The 22951-nt window shown below is 41.8% G+C and overlaps 1 protein-coding gene across 1 annotated transcript in view; it reads left to right on the top strand.

The window, feature by feature from the left end:
- The window catches only part of CEP128 (centrosomal protein 128), a 441360-nt gene that overhangs the window by 374725 nt on the left and 43684 nt on the right, over positions 1 to 22951 (top strand). The window contains exon 20 of the mRNA XM_077819212.1: positions 7291 to 7314. Within this exon, the coding sequence (XP_077675338.1) occupies positions 7291 to 7314 (24 nt within the window). The remainder of the gene's footprint in view (positions 1 to 7290; positions 7315 to 22951) is intronic.

The following is a 22951-nucleotide window of genomic DNA, read 5'->3' as shown; positions in this document are numbered from 1 at the left end:
TTATTAAATACAGAAAGTAGGATTTAGGTGGTTCCAAGTAACAGCAGACAGAACACAGTGAATTACCAGCAAAATAAAATAGAACATGCAAGTCTGTGTCTAATACAGTACGAAAACTGGATACAGCTAAAAACCTTACCCTCAGAGGAATTCCAGTAAGCTTCCTTTTGCAGACTAATCTCCTTCTAGTCTGGGTCCAGCAATCACACCCCTGTTGTTACTGTCCTTTGTTCCAGTGTCTTTCAGGTATCCTTGGGGGTGGAGAGGCTATATTTTGAGCCAGCTGAAGACAAAATGGAGGGGGTCTCCCAGGGGTTTGACTAGACTTTCGCTTGTGGGTGGATACCCCCTCCTCTCTCCTATGCAAAGTCCAGCTCCAAGATGGAGTTTTGGAGTCACATGGGCAAGTCACATGTCCATGCATGACTCCGTCTTTACAGGCAGCAGCCATTGTCCACATGCTACCTTGAAGAAGTCATGTAGACTTCTTATGTGGATTGGAGCCTTCCAAGATCCATTGTGCTTCTTGATTGGGCACTTAACTTGCAAATTCCTTTCTAAAGAAGCTGACCAAATGCCTTACTAAGGTTATTTAAAATCAAACAAGTATACAGCCAATATTCATAACTTTGAATACAATAATGACGCATGCATACAAATAGGATGAATAGATTCACTAGATCATAACCTTTACAGAGATATGGTGCATGGCATATGTAGCATAAAACATATTCCAGTTATGTCATGTATACATTCAGAAGCATATTTCCATAAAGCCTTATGGGGGGCACCGTCACAGTGTATTTCAGATGTTTTCAATGATAATAAAGGCATATAGTGCTCTGATCCCACGGAAAGATTAAAATACATTAATCTTAGTATTGTTTGATAACATCAGTGGCAACTGATATCTAGTCTTACACACTGATTTGCTAATTGGTTCAGCTGTTCAGTCAATACAAATAGCCATTCCTATTAGGTTTCCTGATACAATAATTAAAAATTCTTGATGAGCTCTTTCTGCTCACTGTCATCCTGACGTAAAAAGAAATTGCTTTGATAGCAACACATACAGCAAGATCAGTTTTTGGATCCTGATCTCTTACCTTTGTTGAAGACAAATGAGCAGCATCTCTGTTCCTGCAAATACTGGGGGCCCTTCAGTCTTGTCTATGTGTCTCTGGGTATGTCTACAAATGCAGTTAAAAACATGCAGCTGGCCCATGCCAGCTGACTCGGTCTTGTGGTGCGTGAGCTAAGGAGCTGTTTAACTGCTGTGTAGATGTTCGGGCTGGTGCTGCAAACTGAGCTCTGGGATCCCAGGGCTGTCCCAGCTGCTGCTCCTGCCTCGGTGACTGTCCCAGCCTCGGCCGCTGCTCCTGCCCCAGGAATTGACCCAGCCTCGGCCGCTGTTCCTGCCCTAGGGATTGACCCAGCCCCGGGCTGCTGCTCCACTCCCGGGCGGTGACTGCTGCTGCTGTCCTGCTGCTGCAACTGGGTGGGGGCTGACAGCTGCTCCAGCCCCGCCACTGTAGCATGCTGATGCCACAGATGTCATGGAGGTCCATTCAAGTCACGGTATCTGTGACAGTATCGAATCCTTATTCATGATCTATCTGGTTAAACCAAGAACATCCAGCTCCCTGTATCTCTTTTCTGGTCACAGTCGCATTGGCAAAGAGAGTCTTTGAAATCTCTGTTCTTAATAATACTTAGCTCTTATATAGTACATTTTCCAGAAGGACAAGATATGTCTGAATCATTCATAGCCAAGGTTAACTCTTCCTCTTGTACCTCAGAGGAGGAGAAATTCTTCATTCCTTTAGCCCAAAACTTTGTTTCTTTCAATTTTAACTTCATGGGCCTGAAACCATCCAAATACCACATAGTTAGGATCAAGTGCTGCATCACTTGAGCACATTCAGCTGCAGATAATCAGATTCCAGAAAGGACCAGAGCCCACCCAGTGTGGCACGTGACAGCCTTGTGGGCAGAGAGGGCATCGCTGACTATCCGGCCACCTGTTCATCTACCAACACTTTTATAAAGCACTTCATCTTGAATTTCATTCCTCTGAGGAAAACATCCTTCAGACATCCACATGGACGCACCCTCAAAGCCCCGACCAGAGGTAGTCTGTCTGCTACCCAAGATCCATAAACCTGGAAACCCTGGACGCCCCCTCATCTCAGGCATCGGCACTCTTACAGCAGAATTATCTGGCTATTTGGACTCTCTCCTCAGACCCTATGCTACTAGCACTCCTAGCTTTCTTTGAGACAGCACCGACTTCCTGAGGAAACTACAATGCATTGTTTCAGAGTAACAGCCGTGTTAGTCTGTATTCGCAAAAAGAAAAGGAGTACTTGTGGCACCTTAGAGACTAACCAATTTATTTGAGCATGAGCTTTCGTGAGCTACAGCTCACTTCATCGGTGATCTTCCTGAAAACACCATCCTGGCCACCATGGATGTAGAAGCTCTTTACACCAATATTCCACATGAGGATGGACTACAAGCTGTCACAAAACAGTATCCCTGATGAGGCCACGGCACCCCTGGTGGCTGAGCTTTGTGACTTTGTCCTCACCCACAACCGTTTCAGATTTGGAGACAACTTATACCTTCAAGTCAGTGGCACTGCTATGGGTACCCTCATGGCCCCGCTGTATGCCAATATTTTTATGGCTGACTTGGAACAACGCTTCCTCAGCTCTCGTCCCCTAGCGCCCCTCCTCTACTTGCACTACATTCATGACATCTTCATCATATGGACCCATGGGAAGCAGGCCCTTGAAGAATTCCACCTGGATTTCAACAACTTCCACCCCACCATCAACCTCAGCCTGGACCAGTCCACACAAGAGATTCACTTCCTGGACACTACAGTGCAAATAAGTGATGGTCACATAAACACCACCTATACCAGAAAACTACTGACCGCTGTACTTACCTACATGCCTCCAGCTTCCATGCAGGACACATCACACGATCCATTGTCTACAGCCAAGCCCTAAGATACAACCAAATTTGCTCCAATCCCTCAGACAGAGACAAACACCTACAAGATGTTTATCAAGCATTCTTGAAACTACAATACCCACCTGGGGAAGAGAGGAAACAGATTGAAAGAGCAAGATGGGTAGCCAGAAATCACCTACTACAGGACAGGCCCAACAAGGAAAATATCAGAACACCACTGGCCATCATGTACAGCCCCCAGCTAAAACCTCCCTAGCACATTAACAACGATCTACAACCTATCCTGGAAAACGATCTCTTACTCTCACAGACCTTGGGAGGCAGGCCAGACCTCGCTTACAGACAGACCCCCAACCTGAAGCAAATACTCACCAGCAACTACACACTACACCACAGAAACACTAACCCAGGAACCAATCCCTGTAGCAAACCTTGTTGCCTATTCTGTCCCTATATCCACTCTAGCGACACCATCAGTGGACCTAACCACATCAGCCAGACCATCAGAGGCTCATTCACCTGCACATCTACTAATAAGAAAAGGAGTACTTGTGGCACCTTAGAGACTAACCAATTTATTTGGGCATAAGCTTTCATGAGCTACAGCTCACTTCATCGGATGCATACTGTGGAAACTGCAGAAGACATATACACAGAGACCATGAAACAATACCTCCTCCCACCCCACTCTCCTGCTGGTAATAGCTTATCTAAAGTGATCACTCTCCTTACAATGTGTATGATAATCAAGTTGGGCTATTTCCAGCACAAATCCAGGTTTTCTCACCCTCCGCCCCCCACACACAAACTCACTCTCCTGCTGGTAATAGCCCATCCAAAGTGACCACGCTCCTTACAATGTGTATGAAAATCAAGGTGGGCCATTTCCAGCACAACCTGGATTTGTTGTGGACTACATCCACCTTGATCAAATTGGCCCTGTCAACACTGGTTCTCCACTTCTGAGGTAACTCCCTTCTCTTCATGTGTCAGTATAATAATGCCTGCGTCTGTAATTTTCACTCCATGCATCCGATGAAATGAGTTCTAGCGAACGCTTATGCCCAAGTAAATCTATTAGTCTTTAAGGTGCCACCGGACTCCTTGTTGTTTTTGTGGATACAGACTAACACGGCTACCCCCGATCCTTCAGAAGGAAAGTGCTCCAACAGTAGTCCCAAAATAAATTAATTCTACCAATCTTAGGGATGGAGCAAGTTTTTCCTCTGCCTTACTTATTTCTCCTCAGAACTAATTTTTCCATGCTGCTTCCTACCTCCCAGTTTGAGATTGGAAGACAAAAACGGAACCAAAATAGAAAATTTGTTACTTGATTACTTCCTTTCTGGACTGACCTCTCCCCATTCCTTCTCCACCTGAAAAAAATTCTGTGTGTGTGTGTGTGTGTGTGTAGCTTCTTTAGTCTCTGTGTATAAAGAGAGTACAGTTAGCGCATAATTTATAAATTATGCTTAATCTACTTATAAGAATTAAGTGTTTCCTTACAACTTTGGAAACATTGATCTCGCACAGGAGCAGAAGAGGGCATAGCCAAGCCCCAGAGCGTTCATGGATGAGTCTGAACTGCTCCAGTATTTGCTAGATGAGAAGCACAGCTTGTTTGTCTTGGACTAGCGGAGAGGTCAGTCCCAGAAAGAAAATCATGAGGAAACAAATATTCCATTGCATATATTATCAGTGTACTAATAGTAAATAATATCAGGGGACAAATTTAGAAAGTTCAGTGTCAAAGGTGTGTCACAAATGTTTTTCTTTTGCAAGAAGATCATATCCAGTAGATCTTTATGGTGTCCTGGGGGTTCTAATTTTCAGGGTGTCTTGTTTTATAAAGTGTTCTGGTTTGATCTATATAGTATGATAAAGTGAAGCTGTGTGGATTTTTCCCAGATAAATGGTGGTACATGAGAGACACAATAATATAGACAGAAAAACCCTCTAGGCACCTTATACAATTTTATAATTCCAAAAAACTCAAACCTCTGTCAAAACCAGTTAAGGTTGCTAAGTGAGAACAGTGTAGTTATCTATCACATCATTTATAAAATCCAAGCACTTGAAGCAGCAAATAAATAGTTACAGTAATCATAACTATTGCACAGTCCATATAATGAGAACATATTATTTAGTAATAAAGAAATGCGTATTCCATCGCAGCACAACAAACATGGATCGATGGACTGTTGGCTTCTTTTTAAAAAAGAAGTACTTGTGGCACCTTAGAGACTAACAAATTTATTTGAGCATAAGCTTTCGTCAGCTACAGCTCACTTCATCGGATGCATTCAGTGGAAAATCTTCCACTTTTTGGCTTCTTTTATATTTTATATTTTATGTTTTGTTTTTGCACTATCCAAACATTATTTTCGTAAGGATACTCTTAAGTGGGAAAATTTCAGTTGACTTATTTATCACTAGACAGGATTTTCAGGTAAAGTTCTTAACTGTTTTTGTTGATCAAAATTAGAGTGTCTCTTGTGCAAATCTGCCTTATACAATGCATACCTGAAAAGATGCACATTCCTGAAATAGTGAAATTAGCCGTGCATGCAAGTGCAGCAGGCCTACTGTCTTACTCTGAATGTGCTAAGATGTGCTAAAAGAAAAACACAGCAAATGGTGTCAAACACTACACTAGAAGCTGTGTCTTTTGGTTTCACAGCTAGTGCCCAGACTACTAGGTCACAGTGCCTGTACCAGCCACTGAACCTCATCGTGTCTTACTTATCCATCTTAAAAATATGGTAATTATGTAGTGGTGATAAAGCTTTGTGCGTACCTAACACTTTTTTCTCTGTAGATCTCAAAGCACTTTACAAAGGTGAGTATTACCCCCATTTTACAGTTACCCTACCTAAGTATAAAGATTTGAGTGAACTTCGGAGGCAGTGTGCTTAAACAAGAAGGCACTGGACTTAAACTCAGGAGGCTCAGGTTCCATTCCCCACTCTGACACTGGCAACAAGTGTCTTTGGGCAAGTCACTTCCCCTCCCTGGGCCTCAGCTTCCCCATCTGTAAAATGGGATAATGACACTGACCTTCTTCATAAGGAGCTTTGAGATCTACAAATAAAAAGCACTATATAACAGCTAGGGTTTTTTTCTTAATGTATCAGAGGCAATGTGGTCTACTACCTCAGTTATCAGGTTTCTGTTCGTAGCTGTGCCACGTATGTCCTATATAACTTTTGTCAAGTCACTTAAACCACCAGTTTTTCAGTTACTCATCTGAAAGATGGACCCATGCACATTATCTGTAGAACAAGGGGGCACTTTAGTTGGAAATGCAGGAGGAAGAATAATTTTTAACAAAAGTTGAGATTTCTTTTCTCTTTTTGAAAACCAGCCCTGGCTAGTTCAGAGGCCAATGATGAAAATATTTTTTCTCTGTGTGTGCGTGTGTGTTTGTTTTTTACCAGCAGCTTCATTTGACAGAGAATGATGTCTACATGCAGCAATGGTCAAAAAAGCAGACAAAATGTCAGGATGCGTAAGAAATACGGTAGAGAGTACTGAAAATATAACAACACCATATGAAATCAGGAGTACACACTCACTTGGAATTTGTGTTCTGATAACCCCATCCCAAGAAGGACATTAACAGAAATGCAGTGGGGTGCTTGAGGCTATAAAAATGGGTTGGTGCATGGAGAAACTCTCACATGAAGAGTTTTGAATGATTGAAACAATTCATCTTAGAGAAGAGAGGAATAAGAAAGTGCACAATAAATATATATATAATGTAAAATAATGAATGGTACAGATAATGTAGATAGGAACTTCTTTTTACAATTTCATATGATGCAAGGACAAGAACAAGAAGGCATCCAATAAAATTAAAAGATGGCAAAAAGGAAATATTTAATGTAACACTCAGACAATGGAACTCATTGCCATGGAGGCCAAGAATTTATCAGGATTCAAAAAAGGATTGGACATTTACATAGTTAAAAAAATATTCAAAGTCATGATAATAAATACTTCAAAAAATTTCTATCATCTCTCCTGCTTCAGGGCAGAAGCCAGCCTCTAATGGGGGTTAAGAAGAAACCTTTCTTTTTTGCAAGTTCTTTCATAACTGTTTTCTTCCACCTTCACAAAAGCAACTGCTAAAGATGGGATCCTGAACTAAATGGGCCACTGGCCTGATCAAGTATGGCAATTCTTGTGTTCCTATATAATAAGTTTTTGTACAAAATGTTGTATGTGCTAATACAGCAAAGACAAAATGAAGCCCTTTCATCATGGTCAACTTGTTTTTTCTAATTATGTATTCTCCTTTATTTGCAGGAGCGTATCATGGCCTTAGAAACAGTAAGTTTCTCTTGTTCCTTTTCAAACCCAATTCTAGTTCTTAAACAGATTTTCATATAGTCTCAAAAGGGAAAAGGTCCAGGATGTGTGAAAGCAATTTTCCAAACACTAACCCAATTTCCAAGAGGTTTTTGTTTGCCAGTTGACAAAAATGAACCAAAGAATAGGTGAAATTATCAACTAGCAGTGAGTTGGCATGAGGTCATTTAATGGACATATGTCGGTAAAGTCTAGCATATTTTAAAGGTCAAAGCTCTATAAATACTAATTAGACAAACACTGCCATTTATTGAATTTGTTTAATTTGCTTAAGTTTAATGTAAAGTATATATTAGTATCTCTTTACCAGCAATTTCGCACTTGGACGGATGAAGTGAACAAGTAAACTACAATTAATACTTCTGGGGAAATTCTGCACAAAAAAAATAAGAATTCTGCAGGCAATATTTTAAAATTCTGCAAAATTCTTCATATTTCATTTGTCAAAATAACACTATATAATCATGCCAGTGTCAATCATTTTGGTGATTTATTTCAAAATACCTCTCAACAGCTATGTCTGTAGCAATACAGAGACACAAAAAGTCCCCAAAAGTAGAGAGTTAAAGAAACCTCTACGACAACCTAGTTCCTGTTTTTCTGCCCCCCCTCCCCCGCCCCTGAGCCTAACCGGGGGGTAGGGGGGGAGACATCCATGCCCCCTTCCCCTGGAGCCCAGCCACGAGGCACCCTCCAGCCCGGACACCTGCACCTCCTACCCCCTAGACCTCAGCCACATCAAGCCCAACCCCCACCCCAGATCCCAGCCACAGGGCACCCCATGAAAATCCCCATGAAAATCTGCCCAAATTTGGCCAAGTTATAAGCCTTTAAAAAAACACATTTTGTTCAGTAGAACAGTGGTTCACGGGCCGCACAGCTGCAGCCCAGCTGTGTGCTAAAGTGTGGTGGGGTCCAGGACTGCCAGGGGCTGCCACGCGGAGAGGTCCAGGCCACCCAGCCCCGCACATCAGCATCCAGGGTCAGGGCTGCTGCACAGCCCTGCACAGCAAGGGGCTGGGTCAGGGTTGGTGGCAAGGTTGGGTCAGGGCTGACGCCTGGCCCCATACAACGGGGTAAAGGTTCCCTGCTGCCCAACCCCACCACCAGGGCTCCGCTCCTGGCCCCACTCTGTGGAGGAGTCTCTGGGCTGGGGGTGCTGGACATAGCAGGTTGGAGGGGTTTGGGGGAGTGCTGCGGTTCTCAACCTGCAGCCCAGGTAGCACATTGTGGCCACATGTGCGGCCCACAACGATTAGTTGGTTGAGAACCACTGCAGTAGAGAGTTGGTAGAGCTTTGCAACTAAATTCTCCAAAAATTCCATCTGCACAAATATTTGATAGCAATATTCTCTAATCAAAAAGATCCAATAACAAATTGACTAATGTGTCAGTTTATTCCAGGTAAACCCATGGTAACAGTTTCCATATACCTTGTTGATTGTAAGAATAAATTAAAAATACCTTTTTCTCTGCTATGCGGGACAATCATGTTAATCAATAGCCACACTTGTGTTTGCCATGGCACTTCCTCCTCCTTCTAAGAAAAATAACCAGATAAACACATCCTCTACCTGCATGCCTGCTAGAGATCTTTTCTTCTGTGCTGGGTGCCATTTGAGACAAATCTCTTGATTATTCACTGTCCCTAATTTAAAAAAAAAATCTTTCAAATGTGATTTAAAAAACAAGCAGTAAATGTGCCAAATAATAAATTTCCGAGCATCAGCCATTATATTTTGTTCATTCATAAAAAATCTGCATGCTAAAATATACTGTTGCATACAAAATAGTGTATGTCAAACAATTTAGTCCTTTCTTAAGCAAAACTATCATTAAAAAGCTATAGGATTTGGCCCTATGTTACCTTAACACGATCAGTCTGACTTAAATGAAAGACCAGAAAATTCTATTTGAGATTAACTCTTCATTAGTTTACCCCATTGGGCCAATGTGTTACATCTCCTTTGATGTCTATTATAGCCTGCTGTTCTCATGCTCATCAACAGAAAACACGGAAGTTGAGGAAAAAGTTACTCTGAATTCTTGGCTCTTGTTAGATAGGTTCAGACTCCTAGGAACGGTTTCTTCTCTCTTTACAGTAGTGTAAATCTAGAATAACTCTGTAGATTTATGCCAGTATCATTGACTGTCCTGAATGTTATGAAATGGTTTTATATATTTTTCAGTATTAGTGTTTTTTGTGTTTTGTTTTAAATCATATTGCATGTGCATGAAAGTTAAGGCTTTAAGCATCAGTAAGGCAAATTTCTCCCTGAGGCCTTGAACAGACTCAGAAACTGAAGAGATGCTCTACTCTTCTTCTCCATTAGGAGGACTAGAGTAGAGTCAATTCTCTGTTCAATCTCCCCTTCCAGCAGTTACACTGAAAGGGAGACAAGGATCACAGTGCATCAGAGAAGGGTCTTGTGACCATCTCCGACCCCTGAAATTTAGAGGGGCCGGCAATATTTTTAAATCTTGGGGTGTCATATAGTACTAAGCAATTCACTCTCATGCCTGTTTCTTGGCTGTCGTTCTATGTGTCTTTGAGCATTTAGGAACTCTTTAATCTAAGAGTTTATAGTCCCCTCCCTTTTTGGTGTGCTACTGTAGTGTCATGCCAGAACTGCTCTCACATCAAAGGGTTTGGAATGCTTCTGGAACCAGGCAGTCTTTTGATGTTACAAAAATGACCAGGGAAGGGAACTCAAAGCTCCTCCACCCTGCCTGCCTTACCCCTTCCTTTCCTTTCATCAACTAGCTAGCATACCACTTCCTCTAGCCAGTGATACGACCCTTGCCCAAGATTCCCTGCTTCCTTCCTTTCTCCCCAAACCCAAGACCTTTGGTGGGCAACTACTACAGCTACCACTGCCAGAAGTATTCCCAGTTACGTTTCCCTTCAGTTTGGGCTCCCACCTGCCTCTTTCTTCCAGGTTCTTACCTTCCTCCTCAGCTACTTATTTACATTCTTTACTCCTGTCTGCTTCTCTCATATAGGCTACTGCTCTTGCCCAAATCCCCTTATGGTTCTCTAGCCTCTTCTGTGTCTCTTCCCTTGTCCTTCAGTTCGCTACTAACCTAGCCCCCTTAATAGTTTCCCCCACCCCCCACCCTGTTTTGATGTTCCTCCGCCTTTTATTGCTCAGTGACACACATTTGCCTCCAGCACCTTCCGATGACCCTTTGTCCCAGCTATCTCATATTTCCTGTTCCTTACCCCATTGCTGCATTTAAAAAAAAATAGGATTGAAAAGGTTACCATAATAGATTTATAAGGGTACTTTAAACAGTACTCATCTATAGTATCTAGTTTACATACATAGACTCTGCAAAATAAAACTTTTGTATTCAAAGTTTGTCCCCCAACTCTATTTCCCTTAAACGTTGCACATCATCATAAAATTCTATACAAATTTGTATTCCTTATTCTGGAGTAGTGTATTGCTAGTTTTCTGTTCTTAAAATATAGATCCATTTTAGTATTTTAAAATAATGTGAGATAATCAGCTAATATTTTTAATGGGAAAAATGAATATGCTTGTGTTGAGACCTTGAAAGCCAAATATGTGGCCCAGCATAATCTGAGAAAAGTAGTGTTTTACCTTGCATGTAATAAAAAATGTTTGAAGACAGTGGCACTAGAAGACATTATATAGAATCATATAAATGTACAGCTGGAAGGGACCTCAAGAGGTCATCTAGTCCAGTCCCCGATACTGAGGCAAGACCAAGTATTCCTAGTCTAACCTGTTCTTAAGATCCATCAATGACAGGGATTCCACAGCCTCTCTTGGAAGCCTATTCCAGTGCTTAACTATCCGTACAGTTAGAAAGTTTTTTGTAATACCTACCCTAAACCTCCCTTGCTTCAAGTTAAGCCCATTTTCAACCAGTTATGTATCCATCATATAGTAATTTCATCTAGACCACATTTCCCTAGTTTGTTGAGGAGAACATCAATTGGGACTATGTCAAAAACCTTACTAAAATCAAGATATCATCTATACGGCTTCCCCCCATCCACTAGGCCAATACCCTATTAAAGAAGAAAATTAGTTTGGTATGGCAAGAGTTGTTCTTGACAAATCCATGTTGGCTATTACTTATCCTCTTATCGTCTAGGTGGTTATGTAGACTGATGGTTAATAATTTGATCCGGTATCTTTCCAGGTATTGAAGTTAGGCTGACTGGTCTATAATTCCATGGGTCCTCTTTGTGACCCTTTTAAAAGGTAGATACTGTGGTTGCCCTCCTTCGAGTGATTGCACATGTGCATTCTACTCTTGGAGTGCGCGCCCCCATGCACAGTCGCCAGAAATTTTTCCCTTAGTGATACCCATCGGGGTGGCTTGAGTGCCCTCTGCTGCTGCTGGGATCAGTATAAAGTGCCCAGCCAACTCGAGTCCCCTCAGTTCCTTCTTACTGTATCTGATGGTCACTGGGACTGCTCTCGTTGCTTCTGCAAGTACTGTCAGTGGACTGGTTTCAGAGTGGTAGCTTGTGTTAGTCTGAATCAGCAAAAAGAACAAGGAGTACTTGTGGCACCTTAGAGACTAACAAATTTATTTGAGCATAAGCTTTCGTGGGCTAAAACCCACTTCATTGGATGCATGCAGTGGAAAATACAGTAGGAAGATATATATATACACACAGAGAACATGAAAAAATGGGTGTTACCATACACACTATAATGAGAGTGATCAATTAAGGTGAGCTATTATGAGGGGCGGGGAGAACACCAGTCAGAGAACACTTCAATCTCCCTGGTCACTCGATTACAGACCTAAAAGTCACAATATTACAACAAAAAAACTTAAAAAACACTCCAACGGAAGACTGCTGAAGTGGAATTAATTTGCAGACTGGATACAATTAACTTAGGCTTGAATAAAAACTGGGAGTGGATGGGTCATTACACAAAGTAAAACTATTTCCCCATGCTTATTTCTCCCCCCCCCCCCCCCCCCACTGCTACTCTCACCTTCTTGTCAACTGCTGGAAATGGGCCATCCTGATTATCACTACAAAAGGTTTTTTTTCTCCTGCTGATAATAGCTCACTTTAATTGATCACTCTCTTTAGAGTGTGTATGGCAACACCCATTTTTTCATGTTCCCTCTGTGTGTGTATATATTATAATAGTATATATTATATATTATACTTTCTTATATATAACTTCCTACTGTATTTTCCACTACATGCGTCCGATGAAGTGGGTTTAGCCCACGAAAACTTATGCTCAAATAAATGTGTTAGTCTTGAAGGTGCCACAAGTACTCCTTGTTCTCAGTGGACTGTATTCACTTGTAATTTATTTTGAATAATTTAGTGTAAGTAAGTTTATTAGTGTTTAGTTAGCTAGGTTTTTACTTCATCTGATGGTTTCACTTGGTTCCGAGTGCCAAGGGATGCCTCTGTCATCGGGCTTCAAGCCCTACATTTCCTGCAGTAAGGCTATGGCTGTGAGCTATCTGTGCTCAAGTTGCTTTAAATGCCTCAGGAAAGCTCAGATCAGAGATCATTGTCAAATTTTCAGAGACTTTAAGCCCCTCATGAGGAAAGATTGTGAAGCCAGGCTAAAGTTTCTACTCTTAGAGCGTTCCTCGGACCTCTATCTGAGGTCGATCAGACTCAGCACTGGGTGTCTCGGCCTCAGTAAGGACTGTGTCTCCTACCATGCCTGAGTCCTGTCACTGTTCACCATCCGCAGTGCCCAAGAAGAGGCATAAGAAGCAGAGTGCAGAAAGGGGGAGATCCCGGCACCAAAGACTGCTAGTTACGGGGTTAAGAGTAGTCTAAGTCTAATCGCACCACTGCTTCAGTATTGCAGAAGAAAGCACCATTGACCCCAACTTGTAGGAAAGTACCATTGACTGAGTAGCCAGAAGAAGCACCTTCCACATCTGTGGTACTGCACCGTACCAACCTGATCTCAGTACCAACTATGCCATAGGTATTTGCAGCTGCTAGGGACATCCTGACCTTAGTGTTGATGCTCTTGGTGCTGGAGGGCATGGGAGAACCAACAAGATTGCTACAGCTCTCAGTACCTTGCCAGTCTCATGTACTCCGGATAGCTCACTCTTTGGTACTGTCAAAGGGAAAACCCATGATGCTTACTTCTCTGCAGGCTTCTCCACATAGGCATCATATGGAATTGTGCCTCCTTGGTGAATAGGAGAGTCATCTTCTTCTGAACAGGAGGTTGGGTTCTACATTTCCCATGCTCAGAGCTGCCCTTGCTAACCCACCTCCAGATGTTTCCACCCTTCCACAGATCCTGTCACAGAAATGCCATAGAGTGGTTGGCCAGGAGGTCACTGGTACCTGTCCCATAGCCTTTTGGAAATGCCTCTTTCCCCCTGTTTCCAGATCTGATTCCAGGCTCTTCTATTTGATTGCCCTGGAGAGGCGTGCAGCTCTTACTCACCAGACAGCATCTGTTCCTGATTCTGGTACCAACCTCATATCGGACATCAGGAGCTGGCTCATCAGGACCTGGCAGATCAAGAAATGAAAGAAGAGCATCTTCAGCCAGTTCTGGCCTCCTCTTCCTCTTCCCTTGATGAGGTAGTCTCAGAAGGGGTCATATCGCCTCCTCCAGATGACGATAAGGCACACCAAGAACAGTTAAAGATGGTTGCCTTAAGTTTGGGCCAAACGCAAGTATTGTGCACCTGATCAAGGTTATTAGTTCTTTTACTCCCATCCTGCCCCCTGGGGTTCCTGGCAGTTTTGGGCACTAATGATAGGAAAAGGCAGGGGCATCAAGTCACAACCCCAAAATCAAAAGACTCAAAAAAGCTAAACCAGTTTGATAGGAAAATTTATTCTACCTGAGGGGTTGCAACTCAGGATTGCAAACCAGCATGCACTTTGGGGCAGGTATGACTTTAACATATGGGACTCTGTGCTAAAATTTAAAGAAATGCTGTCAGCAGATGGTAGGCAGGAGTTCTCCTCACTAGTGAGTGAGGGAATCTCGGTGGCGAGGGCCTCGATGCAAGCTGCCCTGGATGTGGCTGACTTGGCTGCCATGTCTGTGGCCATTCATAGGAGTTCTGGTTACAGTTCTCAGGGCTCTCGCAGGAGGTCCAACAGACTGTGCAGGATCTGCCCTTTGAGGGATCCTCCTCCTTTTTGGAGCAGACTGACCCTAAGCTCTGTGGGTTAAAGAACTCAAGGGAAACCTTGAAGTCCCTTGGGTTGCACACCCCAGCCCCTTCCAGGAATCACTTCAGGCCTCCGTAATCCCTCTGGTATTCTGCTCCAGTTGTCCAACAGGACCTGCAGAGGAAACTGAGTAGAGGTGATTGGCGTAGGCTTCATCCTTCTTCTACCTCTGTATCAATGCCTGTTCCACCTAGACATCTAGGGAGTTCTAAGCTGGCATTTTGATGGGATGCTTGAGGATGTCATACCAGTTCCCAGGTTGCCAAACCCCATTTTCCTCTATTTGCAAACTGCCTTTTCCATTTCCTCAGTGCTTGGTCCTGTATCACCACAGACCTTTGGGTGCTGAGCACTGTAGAAGTGGGATACATTATCTGGTTTATTCCTACACTTTATTCCCACCCTCCCTCCCTGTCCCTCTTCAGGACCCCCTCTCATGAAGAACTTCTGGTTCCAGACATTCAATCTCTCCTTCAGGTGAGAGCCATAGAGGTGGTTTACCAGAATTTAAGAGGGAAGAGTTTCTGCTCCCAGTATTTCCTAATCCCAGAAGCAAAGGGAGGTCTCAGACGTATCCTAGACCTGTGTCAGCTCAACAACTATCTGAAAAAGATAAAGTTTTGCATCATTCCCTCTCTGGATCCAGGGTATGTCAACCTTGATTTTAGAGACGCTTACTTTCATGTGTCAATATATGAAGGACACAAAAAGTTCCTCAGGCTTGTAGTGAAGCATTCACATTACCAGATCAGGGTGCTTCTGTTTGGCCTCTCTGCAGCATCTCAGGTGTTCACATAATGCATGGCTGTGTAACAGCATTCCTGAGGAGACTAGCAGCGCAGGTCTACCCTTATCTGGACAACTGGCTAATCATGGGCTGGTCCAAGTTATATCCAGTGTTGTACTCATTTTACTCAACATTCAAGATCCTAAGGCCTATTGATCCATGCAGACAAGTCTACCCTTTGCCTGTTACAGAGGATAGAGTTTATAGGGGCAGTGTTGGACTCTACCCAGGTCACAGCGTTTCTCCCAGAGTCAAGGTTCCAATTTGTCTGATCGTTAGTGACACACCTCAAGTTTCATCCAATCACAACAGCCCAAAACCATATGAGGTTCCTAGGGCACATTTCTTCATGTCCATATGTAATACAACATGTGAGACTGCACCTCAGATCCCGCAGTGTACTAGCAAGCCGTCTTCATCTGGACACTGTGCTCACGGTACCTTCTTAAGTTCTGGATTCACTGAATTGGTGGTTAGATCCTCTCAATGATTCTGTGAGCATTCCCTTCATCTGCCCTCAACCATAAATTAGTCTGGTCTCAGACACATCGCTTTAGGATTGGGGCTCACCTGGGACCCCTCTGAATTCTGGGTCTTTGGTCCTTAAGGGAGCTCTCTCTTCATATCAGTGTCCAAGAGCTACGTGTGATTCATCTTGCCTGTGAGTCTTTTCTACCTCATGTCAGAGGGAGAAACCTGTTTGTTCTTACAAAAAACACTGCAGCTATGTTTTATCTCAACAGACATGGAAGAGCTCACTCATCGCTCCTTTGTCAGGAAGTGGTTCACCTATGGGACTTTTGCTAGCCCATTCAATCAACATCAAGGCCTCTTATCTTTCAGGGGTGCAGAAAAAGCTATCAGACTGCCTGAGCAGGTCATTTTCAAGTCACCACAAGTGGTCTCTTTGTCCGGATGTAGCCAGATGCATTTTCCAGCGGGGGAAGGAGGGGGAATTCCTCAAATAAACCTATTTCCAAACAAGTTCAACAGAAAATGTCACCAGTTCTGCTCTCTGCACGGCCACAGTCTGGGCTCAATCATTGTTGCCTTCCTGCTACCCTGGACAGAATCCCACCAATTCCAGTCAGACACCGAGTGCTACTGAAAATCAAGCGGGATCACACCCAGGTTATATTAATAGCCCCAGCATGACCCTGCCAACACTGGTTCTCCACGATACTGGACTACTTAGTGACATCTCCAATTTCAATACCATTGCACCTGGCTCTCATCTCCCAAATCCACGGTTGGCTGCTCCACCCGAACCTGCAGTCCTTTTATCTAATGGCCTGGAAACTCCACAGCTAAATCCCAGAAAACAGGCTTGCTTGGAGCAAGTTTGCCAAGTGTTATTAAGTAGCAGAAAGCCCTCCACCTGGGCCTCCTACATGTCAAAATAGAAGCGGTTCTCTGTCTGGGTCTGTCAAACCGGAGTCTCACCAATGCATTCATCCATCCAACACCTACTTAACTATGTGCTGCACCTGAAACAGCAAGGCTTAGCAATTTCCTCTATCAAGGTTCCCCTGGCAGCAATATCAGCTTTCCACTGTTGTGTGGATAACTGTTCTGTTTTTTCTAATGACATGACAATCAGATACCTTAAAGTCCTGGAAAGGTTTTATCCTCAATTAAGCGAGCCTGTTTCCCTTTGGGATGTGAACTTGGTCTTGTTTAAACTGATGGGACAACCATTTGAGCCTTTAGCAATGTGCTCCTTACTATACATTTCCTGGAAAGTGATTTTCCTAATTGCCATAATGTCTTCCACAAGGGTCACTGAACTGTGTGCCCTCACATCTGAATCACTGTGTACAGTCTTCTTTAAAGATAAGGTTTACTTACACCTTCATCCAAGTTTTCTCTCAAGTGATTACAAATTTTCATAACAATCAATTAATTTACTTTTCTGTTTTCCACCCGAAACCACGCGCAAAGAGGGACAAGCAATGGCTACACACGCTGGGCGTTAGATGAGCACTAGCATTATACTTAGACAGGACCAAACCATTTCCACAATCCATCCAACTGTTCATTGCAATAGCATACAGAATGAAGGATCTTCTAATCTTCTCACAAAGAATTTTGTCTTAGATAACTTACTGCATCTGCGCTTGTTATGATTTGGCAGGCATTTCACCACAAGTCAAATTGACTGCTCACTCCACAAGATCATAAGCATCCTCAACAATGTTCCTAGCTCAGATTCCTATCTAGGATATTTGAAAAGCAGCAACCTGGTTATCAGTGCATATTTTCTTCTCCCAGTATGCCGTCACCCATTATTCTAGAGATGATGCCAAATTTGATCAAACTGTTCTACAGTCTGTTTGTACAGGAACTCTGATCCCTCTGCTTATACTAGTGCTTGGGAGTCACCAAGGGTGGAATACACATGTGCAATCATTCAAAGAAGAAAAACAGTGACTAATCTTTCTTAACTGTTGTTCTTCGAGATGTGTTGCTCGTGTCCATTCCATGAGCTACCCTTGTACCCCTTTACACTGGAGTTTCTGGAAAGAAGGAACTGAGGGACTTTAGGGTCAGCTGGGCCCTTTATACCAATGCCAGCAGCACGCTGCAGCAGAGGACGCTCAAGCCCCCAGTGGGTACCACTGAGGGGAAAATTTCCGGCGACTGTGAATGGGGCATACACACACCAAGAGTGGAATGTACATGTGCAACACATCTCGAAAAACAACACTTACGAAAGATTAGTAACCACTTTTTCTCTAGTCCTCTGGGACCACCCCCATCCTTCATGAGTTCTTGACGTTCATTGCTAACCATTCTGCGATTGCTTCAGCTAGTTTCTTAAATACCCGAGGATGAATTTCATCAGGTCCTGTTGACTTAAACACTTCTAACTTATATAAATATTCTTTAATCTTTTCTGTTCCTGTTCTGGGTTGTGTTCCTTGACCCTAGATATTAATATTAATTGTGTTAAGTATCTGGTCACAGTTAACCTTTTTAATGAAGAGTGAAATAAAATAGATGTTAAACACCTCAGCCTTCCTGATGTTATCCATTATTAGCTCTCTTTCCCTGCTAAGCAGTGGACCTAAAGTTTCTTTCATCTTTCTCTTGCTCCTAATGTATTTATAGTACTTCTTCTTATTGCCTTTTATTTCTTTTGCTGGCTGCCTTAACCTTTCCGATTTTGACCTTATATGCTTGTGCTATTCTTTTGTACTCCTTCTTAGCTTTTTCTCCATGTCTCCACTTTTAGTAGGATTCCTTTTTGATTTTCAGGTCAGTAAAGAATTCCTCAAGGAGCCATATTGGCCTCTTACTTCTCTTCCTATCTTTCCTTAACATCAGGACTGGTTGCTTTTGTGCCATTAATATTCTCTGCCTAAGTAACTGCCAACTCTCCTGAACTCCTTTTTTCTTTAGATTTTCTTCCCAGGGCATCTAACTTACCAGTTCTCTGAGTTTGCTGAATTCTGCTTTTTTTCAAGTCCATTGTCCTTTTTCTGCTCTGCTCACGCCTCCCTTTTCTTGGAACCATTACGTTTACTATTTTATTATCATTTTCACCCAAATTTTCTTCATCCTACAGAGTCACAACTATGTCTTCCCTGTTAGTCAGAATCAAGTCTAAAATGGCAGCCTCCCTAGTTACTCTCCCCATCTTCTGAAACAAGATGTCACCAATACATTCCAAGAACTTATTTGGATATAGTGTGTTTTGCTGTATTACTTTTCCAGCAGATGTCTGGATAGTTAAAGACCCCCATTACTACCAGGTCTTATGTTTTGGATAATTCTCTTATTTAATATAGAAGTGCCTCATCCACCTGCTCCCCCTAATTTGGTGGTCTATAGTGAACCCCTACCATGATGTTACCCCAGTTTTTCCTTCACCAGAGACTTTCAGCTGCTCTGCCTCTCACTTTCTCCTGGACCGCAGAACAAGTGTATATATTCATGATGCATAATGCAACACTTCCTTTCTTTTTATCCTACCTGTTTTTCCTGAAGAATCTATAACCCTCTATACTAATATTCCAGTCATAAGATTTATCCTGCCAAGTCTCTGTGATGCCAATTAAGTCATAATTTAGTTTATGTATTAATACTTCCAGTTTTCCTGTTTATTCCCAATAACCTTGCATTAGTTTATAGACATCTAAGATGTTGAGCAGATTACTCCACTGTTTTCCTCTTGTTGCTCCTATGACCCAACTGTAACTTTTCATTCTCTCTCTTTCTCTCACTCACACTCACACACACCTAGTCCTCGGTTAAGGTCCACGTTTTTTATACATACCTATGGGCTTTTGTCACCTGCACCCTTTGAACCCCTTGCTGAACTTCTTATGGAAAAGACATTACTAATGAAGGTAGATCTGCCCGAAGAAGGGTTAAACTTTATTAAATCAGTCCGTGTTTGGAGGTCAGAATGACAGCTTCATATTTGGTTGCTGATAAGTAGTCATCCGGTTTGTCTAACTGCCTGGCTTGATAATGTGCTTTATAGTCTGGCTCAGAATGCTATCAGTACATAGTGCATTCTCCAGGTAAGAAGCTGTCCTTTGATTTTGTGAAGATAATGTGAGCTTGTTCTGCAGAGTGTAAGGGATTGAACCCTGCTGCAAGATTTTAATATACAGAAATGTTCTTGGTTTCCTTCCAGGGAGAGTGGAAATCTACAAATCTCCAATGTCAGGGGCTATAATTTTTTCTAGATATCATCTTTCATTTCTCAGAGACCAAGCACAAGTGCTGATATACAATGATACTCAGTGAGGCAGTTTATTGGGCACGACACATACTATAGAACTGCTTAAAGGGGTTGATCTGTATTCAGTCCATAGGATTTTCTTCAGGAATATTACTTTTTCTGTATGTGAAATGTTTTTCTGCATATTTCCATACACAGTAGTAAAATATGCCAATAAACTTTGTAAATAGGCCATTCATATGTTTTTGTAAGCATTTTATTTGAAGTAATCACCCCATAAGGAGGTTTTGTCAAAGTTTAAAAAAAACACAGTTTTAATGAAATCTAATAATAAAGGAAGTTTCTAAAGTGTTGATAATTTTCACTGTAGTATCCCATACATTAAGATTAACTCTTTACAATCAAATCCATAACCCAAAGGAGTACACAAATACCAACTGCATTAAATGGTGAAACTGCAGACACTTTTCATGCTACCTAGTAGTTAAGATGGAAGAAACTTTGAGTCGGGACTCCTGAGTTCTCCTCCTAGCTCTGCCCCGATTTGCTGTGTAACCTTGGGTTAATCACATAGCTGCTCTGTGTTTCAGTTTCCATTATCCTTAAATTGTGGGTAATGATGCTTTCCTCCCTCTCTATGAGAGCCAGTTAATTAATGCTTATAATGCTCTTTGAGAGTCACTGTTAAATTATTTTAGAGTACAAAATGTTAATTTAAATCATAAGTGAAAGATTTCAGCCTGTAACAACCCAGAAAAATTGATTGTCCCTCATGATTGGAAATCCTTGTTAAACCTGTAGTATGTGTATTGAGTCAGGCTCTTTGCACACATGCTTTCAAATAATTATTTCCAAAAGTATTTTCATTGACTGCAGTGGGCATTGGATCAGATCTTAGTAAATTATGTTAAACTGAGTTTTCCAAATGTGTGGCCCATGGACCACTAGTGGGCCCACAGAGCACTAGCTAGTGAATTATAGAGAACTGGTTGGCTAATACAGTGCTGCTGCCTCCTCAAGTCCAGCTGCTAGTTTGCATTAAAACAGCTCAAAATGCCTGAAATACATTCATAATATTACTTTTTCCATGTAAACAATTCCTGTCGTTACCACAGGGATGTTATGTGATCATGAATGTGAGGGGAGTTGGTCCATGCAATTGCAAATAGGAGGGGAAGTGTCCATCAGACAATATCTTAATTACAATGTGGTCCACCCCATGCTAAACATCTGGTGTCTAGATTGAAAGTTCATTTTTTTGGCACGTCCAGTTATTTCTCATTCAGATCCCCATGTTAACAAAGATCCATTGTTTTTAATGTGTATGAATACAGTTTTTGCGTAACAAAAGTTCCAAATCATTTAAGCATCAGTGAAAACAATCCATTGTGACAAATGCCAGTTGAACTCATACATTGTGTAACTTCACAAGTTTCTATGGAGAGTTGTTTATCTTCACTTTCTTGCTCTTTCTTTCACTTATTTTAAAGGTAATATGCACTTTTCAAAATCAATTGTACTATTTTGTGCTGAAATGCACAATTAAGATGAGTAAGAGGGGCAATTAAAGTGTAGTGAACTATATTTTATTTCCATCGTGGGCTCCTCCTAAACTCATGGGTCACTGGGTCATAGCATGTCTCAGCTACCATGGAACTTGTCTGGTGCATGAGCTAGCCTATAAGCAGTCAGGTACCTTAAGTGTAAGTTTTTACATTGTGTGGTGTATTTTTGCAAAATCCCGTCTTTCCTATCCCCATTGTTAATTAGACTCTTTGTGATCTGAAGCAATGGGAAAGCTACAAAACCACATCATATAGTAAAACACCATTTACCTGGCATATTTTATACTGGGTCTATGATCCAGACAAGTTCCTTAGTGGATCTGAGACATCATCATCCTAGTGCTAGCTTAGGTGTTGGATCTGGCACTCTACAATTTTAGGGGTCTTTAAATGGAAAGAAAAAGAGACCTTCAAAATCACACGTGTGTTAGGTGCATTTTGCTATTCGGGTATTCAACATGCAACTTTACACTTAGTTCATTTTTAAAAAAAGGTCTTGTGGGTCACCTTTTACATTATGTCTTCCAGATGAGTTATAAGTAATTGCCTGCTGAAATACATGGTGTCACTTAAAATTATGTATACATTTAATCTTTTTTATGGATAGTCTTTGGGGATTAACTAACTGGTGCTTAAATTGTCTCTAATTTTTTTTAAAAAAACTCTAATTCTACTGATTGGTCATTTGTTTTACCTATCTCAGGAAAGAAAGCAACACTAAACATGACAGTCAGTAAAGTTCTATTGTGTGTGTGTATTCAGTGTATTAGCTATTAAACCAAACTTTAGGTGGAATATATACAAACCTGATTTGATTTATTTTTATGTTTATCACTGTGGCTTTGAGACTAAAAATAAAATAGAGTGTCTGATTTTGATTTAGATCTATCCCTGGGGACAGCACACAGCTGCCTATCACCGAGGATACATCAGTGTAGGAGGATTAACTGTTCACATGCACTTTAAACATCAAAGTGTTTATATGAAGTCATGGAAAATGAGTAATTCGTTTTATCATTCTCTGTCTGAACATAATGCCTCTTAAAAAATAAATAAACTTTTATTTTAAAAACAGAAACGATTAATATCATTAACTGAATGGAACAGTGTGTTTTTAAGTAAATTAACATGGATGCTGCTTCTATCAGTACAATTGGAGTTCTTTCCACTTATCAGTACCATCAGTGCACTGTATCAGTACCCTCTGTTCCCTGCTAAATAATGAGCAGACAGACATGATTGCTCTCTTCAGGATTACTTGTATGCATTATGGCACATAGTTTGCTGGTTTCTGGAAAATAATTAGCAGCACTTAATTGCCCTCTGTGTCAGGTGTTTCCACCATTCTTTTTAGCATTTTGTTCTGTGTGGCT

The sequence above is a fragment of the Eretmochelys imbricata genome, chromosome 6 (assembly GCF_965152235.1).
Source record: "Eretmochelys imbricata isolate rEreImb1 chromosome 6, rEreImb1.hap1, whole genome shotgun sequence".
Classification (NCBI taxonomy): Eukaryota; Metazoa; Chordata; order Testudines; family Cheloniidae; genus Eretmochelys; species Eretmochelys imbricata.
The sequence above is the reverse complement of the archived record's forward strand: the minus strand, read 5'-3'. Positions and strand labels throughout refer to the sequence as shown.